The sequence below is a fragment of the Pinus tabuliformis genome, chromosome 1_2 (genome assembly GCF_031772625.1).
Source record: "Pinus tabuliformis cultivar Carrire ecotype Pingquan chromosome 1_2, CPIR1, whole genome shotgun sequence".
Classification (NCBI taxonomy): domain Eukaryota; kingdom Viridiplantae; phylum Streptophyta; class Pinopsida; order Pinales; family Pinaceae; genus Pinus; species Pinus tabuliformis.
The window spans coordinates 22,857,901-22,868,656 of record NC_142298.1 but is presented as its reverse complement, the minus strand read 5'-3'; the positions used below and the strand labels follow the sequence as shown (position 1 = coordinate 22,868,656).

Genomic DNA, 10,756 nt, shown 5'->3' with positions numbered 1-10,756 from the left:
ATCACCCTTTCTATCCAATCTTTCACAGGGTCTTGGCGCATATTGGAAAAACCCCCTCGCACAGAGGTCGTGATCGCCGGTTTGAGGATGACGCGGAAGCTTTTGGGATGTGTTAATTTTAATTTTAATTTCACGGTATGTTTTAAACATATTTTGGAATTTGTTAAAAAAATCAAAATGAATTCTTTAATCGTATTCGGAAATATTCCTGGAATGGCGCGTACTAAACTACGACTCCATCTGTACATCACGCTCTCTGATGTTTGTTTTTTCTTCCGAAATTTCCTCGTGCCCTCTGCGCCTTGTGTTTTCTAGACTAAACAATAGCTTATTCAGTAACTATTGCCGTGGCTTATTGTACATCACACATTTTATCTTAATCTTTTTCTTAGTAAAATTTTCCACATAGTCAGTCAGATAGAATAAGAATTTCGTCGGATATTTGTGATCGCTGGTTTAAGGTGGCCTTGAACATCTAGAAGTTGATATGACTTTCGTGCTGGCTACCCTCGCCTATATATAGAGTCTCACCTGTGATATACAAGCATGAAATAAGCTCAACTGCAATTCCTTCCTTGTGTTGCGCTGTTTTGTAGTTGTGTTTAATTACTTCCCGGTGGCCGTTGCAATGGGGGCAAGAACATTGGCAGTTTCGGTTTATGTTACAGCAACACTAGCATTAATATTTAATCTCTATGTTCAAGGTAAGGTGGTAATCCCTCGACTGTATTTTATGTACCTATCATATTTGTTTGTTTTGGTGAGTACCTATCATAAATAAATAATTGTTTGCTTTGGTAAGTGCAGGAGCTACGGGTGCAACGTTTGTGATCCAGAACCAGTGTTCATACACGGTATGGGCCGCAGGAATTCCCGTCGGTGGCGGTCAAGCGCTGGGGCAGGGGCAATCATGGAGTGTTGATGTGCCCGCAGGAACAAGTTCAGGCAGATTTTGGGGACGTACGGGATGCTCCTTCGATGCCTCTGGTAAAGGAAGCTGCAGCACTGGTGACTGCGGTGGCGTGCTCAGATGTACACTCACGGGACAGTCTCCTACAACGCTGGTTGAATATACTCTGAGTGGGAGCAACAATCATGATTGCGGTGGCGTGCTCAGCTGTACACTCTCGGACAGCCTCCTAGAATGCTGGTTGAATATACTGTTGCCCCCATTCGCAACAATCAAGATTACTATGACATCTCCGTAATTGATGGTTTCAATGTCCCTCTCTCCCTAACTCCCTCCAACGGTGGCTGCATTGCACCCACTTGCAAAATGGACAAGTGCCCAGATGCCTACCTATATCCCAGTGATGACACTAAAACCCACGCTTGCGCTTCTGGTGCTAATTACAACGTTATATTCTGCCCTTGATGAGAAGCTTATCATACTGAATTCTCTGTTCGTTACATAAAATCCATCCCTACCTTTGATAGGTAAACCGAATTCTATGCAGTATCATATCTACAATAAGAATATTACAATCAACATATTTATAATAAGAGTACCATTGTGCGCAAGAAGATGTATCCCGTAAAATGGAAGTTCTATCCTGTGAAAAAGGCAAGGCATAATTATTTTTATAATATTTTTATTTCTTATTTTGTAAATGAGTGATGTTATTTTGGATATCTTTATCGTGTGTATATCGATCAAATCGGATATATTTACAACCTAGATCAATTGATTTTAAATGATTTATTAAATAAATATAGACGATTTCGTGAATTTTATTTTTAATTAATTATTGTTAACATATATTTTTTATTAAAAATATTTTTGTAATTTTATTAATTAACAAATTTTATTTTCCATTTATATAATACACTGTTATATTTATAATATTAATCATATCACATTTACATATAAATTTGAGAAAGGAAAAATGTAACACAATTTAAAATCATATATTATATTTATATTCTGAGTTCTTTGCATTGAAAAAAGGAAAGGTTACAAATCTTTTATTCCATAAATCAAAATAATATATAATCATAATTTCAAATCAAAATAATATATAGCGATATTCATAATAATAACAATATTATTAAATTTAATGCTCAATGCATTAAACATATATCTATTTCTAAATAGCACGCCTTTGCATGGTAATGGAGATTTATTTAGATGATATCTTTGCAACATTTTTGGCTTAGTTGGAAACTACTTAAAAGAAAAGTAAAAGTTTAATTAATAATTTTTCATGGTAATGGAAGAGTTAAGGGCATTTATCCAATATTTACTCATTTTGATAGTAACTTGAATAATTGTGTATGTAGATTGATGAGATAACATGTATTTATCCAAATAATAGGGATATAAAATTTTAAACTTATCTTATTTTAAGAAATGTTGATGCTACAGTTGTGGAACAATATAAAAAATGTGAGAATTTTGGTTGGCTTTAAGTCCATGAACAAATCCCTTGCAAAGTTGAACCTTACTTCTTACTATTTTAAGATCTTTTCCTTGACATTTATGGATATCTTTGGGTTACTGTTGTTAGAATAGGGAAAATAGGTTGGGGATTTCAAATTCAAGTTGGCATATAATTTAGGTTGAGTGGTGGAGATATCTCAATATCTGTTGTGCTTGTCTAGAGTGGTTCTATGTAGCTTTTGCCACCTATCCTACCTGAAGGTAACTCTAGTTCTTTGGATACATGATTACCTAGGTTTACAATAATTTTGATCCATGGTGGCATCTATCTTTGGTAGTGAATTCCCCAATCTTTCAATCTTTTAAAATTGTTAGCTGCACATTCCCTACTCTGCCCTTTTGACCCAAACTATCTTATAAGTTTTGCAATCCATTTTGGATTTTTTAAAATTCATTATACTCTATCTAAATATCCACTTGTTAATTCATTTAGAAAACCCATTCCTAAATTAAAAGTTCTCAATCATTATTTGTTAATTCATTTGAGAAACCCCATTCTTTAATTGAAAGTTCCTTAATCTTTTAGTTTTCCCCAACTTCTCTTGTTTGATGTAAGCCTAAAAGCATGAACCTGTATGCAAAGAATCAACGCCTAAAAACAAGGTAAACAATCATTTTCTAAAGAAAAGACATCAAATCACCAGCATCGACGGATCTTGTGTTGGATTATGTTACATTTTCGATTTTGATCATATATGTAATTGTGGACTTAACGAAAGAAACAATTCAAATTAATACGAATTGAATTTACAGAAAGAGAGATGTCGTGGCCCTTTGTAAATTTCCACATTGTGGGTTTCACTAGTGGAAATTAGGAAGTCGTCCCTACTATGAGATCGGAGTCGAGTTTATTTTCCCCTCTGCACAGTGTGTAAACAAACCCTAAGCGGATCTTTGACTAGTCCATTCGCACTTGTCCTGATTGGATTTTCTAGGGAAAGCACTACTGGATGTGTTGCTAATAATTTTTATTATACAAATTTATTTATGATTAATAATTTTGATTACAAACATTTTCACTCCATAAATGTGATTTTTCAAATAATTAAACATTTAAGTTATTTTCTCACCCTAAAGAAAGGCCAATTCTTATAATAATAGATTAAAATCAACCATTTTAAGTAATAATCCAATATCATTGATCCAAAACTAAAACATCCTAAATTTACAAATATTTTTTTTTTACAGAAAATCGCGAATGGGAATGTCAAACAAACATTCATGGTAGTATTGCAGGCTTTTATTTAATGAAGTGCATGGATCTGACCATAAATTCGACATGGTAATAACATTGACCATTATAATACTTTGTATGCAACCTCAAAATTATGAACCATCGTACCCTTTAAACTTGCATGGATGTGAGTCATGGCCATAAATCCCACATGATATAACCTCAACTACTATGCTAAGTGTTCGCGGTGTCCGTCCAGTCCCTACAATCATACATAAATTATCGATGAAAGTTCAATTCACTCGATCATTCATATATCGAGCCTGACTCCCTCCTTTTGCCTTTCTACATCGCGCCCCAATTAATTGTAACACCTAAGTATAGTCAACTCCACCTAGGCCAAACCTGATAGGCCTACTTCGACATAGAGTCGGAGGTTAGGCCTCCTTGCTTGGAAGTTGTTCATTAATATATCGAGCCCAACTTCCAACTGTTGAAATTACTCTCAAATTCATGATCACTCTATTGGATGTGTTGCTAATGATTTTTATTATACAAATTTATCTTTAGTTAACACTTTTTATTACATGCATTTTCACTCCATGAATGTGTTTTTGCTAATAATTAACCATTTTCGTTATTTTCTTACCCTAAAAAAAAACTCTTTCATCATAATAAATTAAAATCAACAATTTTAAATAATAATCCAATATCATTGATCCAAAACTAAATCATCCTAAATTTATAAAAAATCACGAATGAAAATGTCAAACAAACCTTCATGGTAGTATTGTGGGCTTTTATTTAATGAACTGCATGTGACCATAAATTCGACATGATGATAATGTTACCATTATAATACTTTATATGCAACCTATAAATTTTAATTATCTCATTATTGCCAAATAAGTAAAGGTATATTAAAGTAATTTAAATATTTTTTCAATTTTATTATTCTCAAATCTTGTAAAAGCCAAAATTTTTTTATTTTGTTTTTAAAATATTTGTATGTAATGGCTTTGAATAATAGACGTGGATAAACATTGTTATGAATATAAAATCGATAATTAAATCACACGCATGGCCAGGAGTGGACCACTGCTATGGTGAGACTCATGTCGATAACCCACAATTGTGCACTTACTATAGTTGTTATTGTAATATCATATGCAATGATCATTTGAATTATGAAACATGACACATTTCATATTTTTTACCAACATAAAAAATATTATACAGAGAATAATTTATGTTTAATTATTTCATAGTTATTGGATATAAAAATAATATATAATATTTATTAATTTTTCTAAAATTTTAATATTTTTTATATGTTAATTATAATTAAAAAATATTATATATAAATATATATAATAGAAAAAATTATAATTTAATTATATCATTCTTTATTATATATTTATATAAATAAATATTTCTTTATTTTAATATGAGTCTATGTTGCAGTTGGTAAGATATAACACATCTCATAATAAATTGACAATGAATTAATTTGTTGATCGACAAAAAGTTATAATTCATCCTGCAATGTTTACATTTTAAATACATTACTGGAGGTGCAAAATACAAGAGGACTTCTAACATAAATCCAAGAGGATTTCTAATGTCTACGAAGACCAGTCTCTTTTAATTATCCCCACTTACACGAAGGGAAGCTTCACACTTTACTCGTATCCATGGAGTAATCTTCTACATGAAATCATTTGGAAAAAAGACATGCATCCTAAGTTTTGTCAACATTATTTTACTGAAATATTATTCCATGGAGTAATCTTCTGCATGAAATCATTTGGAAGAAAAAAACATGTGCTCAGTTGTACAGTCTCGAGATAGCCTCCTACAAGGTTAGTTGAATATACTCTGAATGGGGGCAACAATTTAGATTACTATGACATCTCTGTAATCGACGGTTTCAATGTGCCTCTCTCCATAACTCCCTCCTATGGTAGCTGCAAAGTACTGATTTGCAAAATAGACGAGTGCCCAGATGTCTACCAAAATCCCAATGATATTACAACAAAATTCATGCTTGCTTATCATACTGAATTCTTTGTTCATTACATAAAATCCATCGCTACCTTTGACAAATAAACTGAATTCTATGCTGTATGATATCTACAATAAGAATATTACAATGTATATTGTAGTATCATATTTATATTAACAAGAGGTGTTGCAAGCAACAAGTCCCTACCCAGTCGGCAATTGTACCTACTCTTGCTTTAGTAGCGTTGTTGAAAATTATACGAGGTGCAAAATATTCCGTGTAAATTAGATCTTTCAAAAAGTTACAAGAGGTGCAAAAGATTATGTGTAAATCGGATCTTTGAGGTTGGTTAAGCTATTGATTACGAACAAAGCGTACTATACTATTATGATTAGCATATTGTGTGTATTCAATTAGTGATAGTATAATTAGCATAGTGTGTGTATTCAATTAGTGTTATCAGGCTCGCTAGTCTTATACTCTACTTAAAAGCTTTTAGTTATGTAACAGGTATCAATCAATGCTATTAGTTATGGTAAGTGAATCCAATCAAGTTACATGGTGTTGCTTTCATACGAATTATCACTCTTAAACTATAACCAGTAGTTACACATCCTCTTTGTGGTTTATAACGAAGTTGGGACTATCTAGAGGGTTGTTATACGAATCAAGAGGGTTGTTATAGGAATCAAGTACTTGATAGCTAATAATACCCATCTAGAAAACAACTATTTGACGAAGGGTTTATAGGAAAAAGTTAAATAATCTCATCCAACTGTTGAAGATATCACAACATCCAATACAACTATGAGAAGAAATATGTATATGAAGATAATAATAAAATGGAAAGCTAGGTGGCCCATCCAGAAAACAACTATTTGACTAAGGGTTTACAAGAAAAGGTTAAATAATCCCATCCAACTGTTGAAGAATATCACAATGTCCAATACGACTATGAGAAGAAATAAGAAATATGTATATAAAGGTAATAATAAAATGGAAAGCTAGGTGGCTCATCCAGAAAACAACTATTTGACTAAGGGTTTACAAGAAAAATTAAATAATCTCACCCAACTGTTGAAGAATATCACAACGTCCAATTGTTGAAGAATATCACAACGTCTAATACGGCTATGAGAAGAAATATGTATATAAAGATAATAATAAAATGGAAAGGAATTGATGAGAAACTACTGTTTCCAGAAACAAAATAAGTTGTGCACTACTACAAAGAAATAAAGGAAAATATGCTTTCGTGGTTGCGAGTGTAACTTTCTTTAGGAAAACATTGTTGATATGTGAGGCCACCTCGTGCAAATACAAGATTAGCAGTGAAAGAAGAAAGATTGCTTATGCAGCAGTAAACTCCAGCCATTGAACAAGATAAAGGTGATGCCCAGTTAAATTTAGCACTAAAAATTACATCACAACAATATGGTTGAATGCTTATTTAATCTTCTATAGTATATCATAGCAATAAAGAGTGGAAATCAAACATCAATGCTGATAAATAAGTTATATAGTACATCATAGCAATAAAGAGTGGAAATCAAACATCAACGCTGATAGATAAGTTATATAGTAGAGACCCTGATGGAAAATTAGAAATTAATTTATTAAAATTCCCCACCATTGTTCAAAAGGGTGGGGTGTGTCATCATGACGTTCAAGTTTGCAAAACTATACATTGATTGTCAATGGGGGCTTGTTTGCGGGGTAAAGAGAGGGTGATGAGTAGGGTTCAATGGGCGGGGTGTGCAATGGCATGCAAGTTCCAAAGGCATTATATCTATTGCTATTGGGGACTATGCAACCACCTGAGGAACTATAGAACAATCTGGGGAGACAAGAAACTGACCCTAACAGAGCTACTACGCATGCAACTAAGGAAGGAAGCTTGGGCAGCTAAGGTGGTAAAAGCACCAGCATCAGTGGAAGCAGCACCTACAGAGGAATAGGTTGAAGAGAGAACATGGGCAGGGGTAGTATTATATCATTAGCGAAAGCAAACTAACCTATCATTCACTTTCTTTTGTTGGGTTGTTGTCTCATCCTATTACGTACATAATATGATTATTTCTCGATGAATCTTTTCAAGAGCTTTGAGGGCTCTTAAAATATAAGGTACTCCTTTGGATAGGATCTATGGTGGATGATCCACTCATCCAATCGGGAAATGTACCGTTAGACTAATAACTACCCTTTCTTATTTCTTTATCACTGCCCTATAGTTAGACTTCTCCATCCTTAACCTTTCTTACTGAAGTCCTCTATTTACTACCCTCATTACTTTACTGCTCTTTATGACTTTATCAACAACCATAGGATACACTAATGCCATGAGGAAGGGGAAACAACCTCATACAACAGATACTACACTCCCCTTGATTACATATTGTTAGTGGAGAATACCAACTACCTCTTATATGTATAGTTCATAAAGAAGAAGAACATATAAACTAATAAGAGTGCATTTTAGAATAAGAGTTGTCGTAGGAACTTTGTTGTTGTCTCTGTAGAGTGAGGAGTTCAGTCTAAGATTCCTTAGAGATTCTTAATGTTCCTTATAGAGTATAAGCTAGTATAAGTTCAGTCTAAGTATAAGAATAGTATTTTGATATCCCCTTCCCTGATGCAGGCACACTGATAGCCCCTTACCAGGGATCTACATAAGAGAGTTATAGGCAACATCGTTATTCATCAACTCACCAGGAGCACTTCTTCAACATCAGCAATTAGATGTGCCTTTATCGACCAAATCAAAGACAGTAATAGATACATACCCAAAGACATAAACAGATACAAACACACTTATATCGATAATAATAATGGTCAATTTGAGAGTGAAAAGGTGGCCTATGAAGGGCGAGGATATGCTTCCAGTCATTCATTCTCTTTGGCTGGTCCTACCTTATCGGGTTAGCCTATTATCCTCCCTCTCGTTCCCAATAGACATTTTGTTCCCATCAGTTCCTTTCCTTCAAGGAGCTGGTCTTACCTTCCCATCGGGTGGTTGCTGGCTAGATGGGTGGGAGTGGGCCATCGAGAGAAGGTAAAGCTCAGGGGAATCATCAGGCTCTGGATCTGGCTCTTCGGGCTCTGCTAACTCTGGCTCTTCTGGCTCTGGTGGATCTTCATGCTCTTTCAGATCATCATCTTCGGGACCTTCAACTTCTCGATCTTCGATTTCATCATTTTCTAATTATGATTATAATGATGGAATTTGGTCATATCCTCCACATAGGATGGTAGTGACTCAGTCCTTCAGGCGTGCCATAAATAAGTTCCTTCCTCGAGCTTGACAGTTACAGTTATAACTCCCCTAACTACCTGCTTTCTTGAAACTGACTTATACTCCGTTCCACCACTATTCACGTCATTCCTGGAATCCCGAGATGTATCCACCCATGTATCCATATTTCTCAATTAAGGTAGACGAGAAATAAATCCCTGTACCCTCCTCCTTCCAACTGTTTAGGGTTGGCCCTTTTTGTCTCTTTTCCTTGGTCTTGCCACTCTCGATTCTTTCCTCTATTCCAGCCTAGAGAATCAATCTATCCTTCTTGCTGCTGTCCCATAGAGCTGGTGTGGGGTTTTCATGTTGTAACAATACCTCTAGAAGCTTTATTTATATATAGAGAATACAAATAGGTGAGATAGGTGATACAGCTAGGCAAGATAGGCAAGCGCTATTCATTTACTGACTTGGAAGGGAGGGTAATAGCTATTCTTTTCTTACTGACTTGGCTATGCAAACACAAGGAGAAGGCATGTAACGTACTAATATATAAGGGAGCCTGCCCTCCTAATAATATATCTACCTACCTAATAAGATATAAGGACCCTAGCCTAAGACCCCCAACACCCGTCTTGAACTAGAAAATTATAATAAGGAGGGGGATTGTTCAGTTAAGCACCCCCGGTAGGAGGAAATGTCCGGGTTGGTTGGATAATAAAAAAAATTTCTGTTCGGCGAGAGGGTAGAAGCCGTAGCTCTGGTGTGAAGGCTATTAGTTCTCCCTAGGGGTGTGGGATGGAGAGTAGAGAATCTGGCCCCTACTATTGGTTAGGGTGACGAGTTGAGCTTCCATACTTGTTATCGAATAACCGTAACTGCGACGAGCTTAAATGTTGGGAGGTAGTGACCATAGTAGCTAGAGAAGCAGGAAGATCAAGGTGCCCAGAGAGACAAAAGTTTTCCCGAAGAGACAGAAGTGAACAAATTGATTTTCGCCCCCAGAAGGTAATAGAATTTCTAATCGCCTTAGCTTTCATGGACCAAACGAAATAGTTTTGATATTAAGAGAAGTTGGGTTTGAGTCTCTCTCTGCTGGAGTCTCTGTGTCTGTCCCAGCAGCTAGACCATCAAAAGTTTTGATTGGCCGGAAGGAACTAGCTGGTTGAAACAATGATTGTTCTTTCTTTCATGTCCCGGGAAGCTGGGAAGTATATTAGTTGTTAAGGACCTCCCAGTTGGATAGTATAGAATCTGTGAAGGCCATCCGAGGATAGCTCATCCAGCCGTCCAAAAGTAGGCCTAAAATGAACACCTTTGGTTAACCCCACTACCTAGCTTTCAATTGATGTTCATTACCTTGGCCTATTTAATACCAGATAACGCTAACACCGGAAGGCCAGACGAGTTTCTAGTTGATGCCAGAAGGTGTTAACTCAACCGGAAGGAAGAGGCTTAGGCTCCAACTAGTGCTATTGATGCATTTCCCTCATCCATTTTGGTTCTATTCGAGGGTGTATTAGCTGGCAATCTAGAGAACAAGGATGGAAGCTCGTCGAATACCCTGTAGTCATTTATTAGATCCCAGTAGTTAGTCTCAACCTGAGGACCCAGGAAGGAATTTGATTCCCTCCCAACCCTATCTGACCATCCTAAGTTTTATACTATGGGTTAACCTGCCTGATGGTCCTCTCTGTATTGGTTGGGACCCTCCCTTAACGAGGAGCTACCCTAAACCGGGGGTGGAGAAGGCCCAGGGAATCATAGCCCATCCTTTAGCCTTTTTAGGGGCATCCATCCTTTGAATAATCCATCCATGAGGCAACGGGTGAGTTAGGTACCTATAGTTGTTGAGCTGGGAATGAAGGCTGCTATGTTGCCTACACTACACCCCCTATGTTC

General features: G+C 35.7%; 1 protein-coding gene across 1 annotated transcript; it reads left to right on the top strand.

Moving 5' to 3' along the window:
- Positions 1-628: 628 nt before the first annotated feature.
- On the top strand, positions 629-1,430 carry LOC149204139 (pathogenesis-related protein-like). The gene is made up of 2 exons (XM_089397050.1): positions 629-704; positions 808-1,430. The coding sequence occupies exons 1-2, from the start codon at positions 629-631 to the stop codon at positions 1,206-1,208; spliced, it is 477 nt and encodes a 158-aa protein (XP_089253176.1). The 3' UTR covers positions 1,209-1,430.
- The last annotated feature ends 9,326 nt before the right edge of the window (positions 1,431-10,756 follow it).

What these genes read in the sequence shown, in the direction of transcription:
- LOC149204139 (XM_089397050.1), top strand. Translation starts at nt 629, where the DNA reads ATGGGGGCAAGAACATTGGCAGTTTCGGTTTATGTTACAGCAACACTA. An exon ending in ATTTAATCTCTATGTTCAAG is followed by an intron (nt 705 to 807) that starts GTAAGGTGGTAA and finishes TGGTAAGTGCAG; the next exon opens with GAGCTACGGGTGCAACGTTT.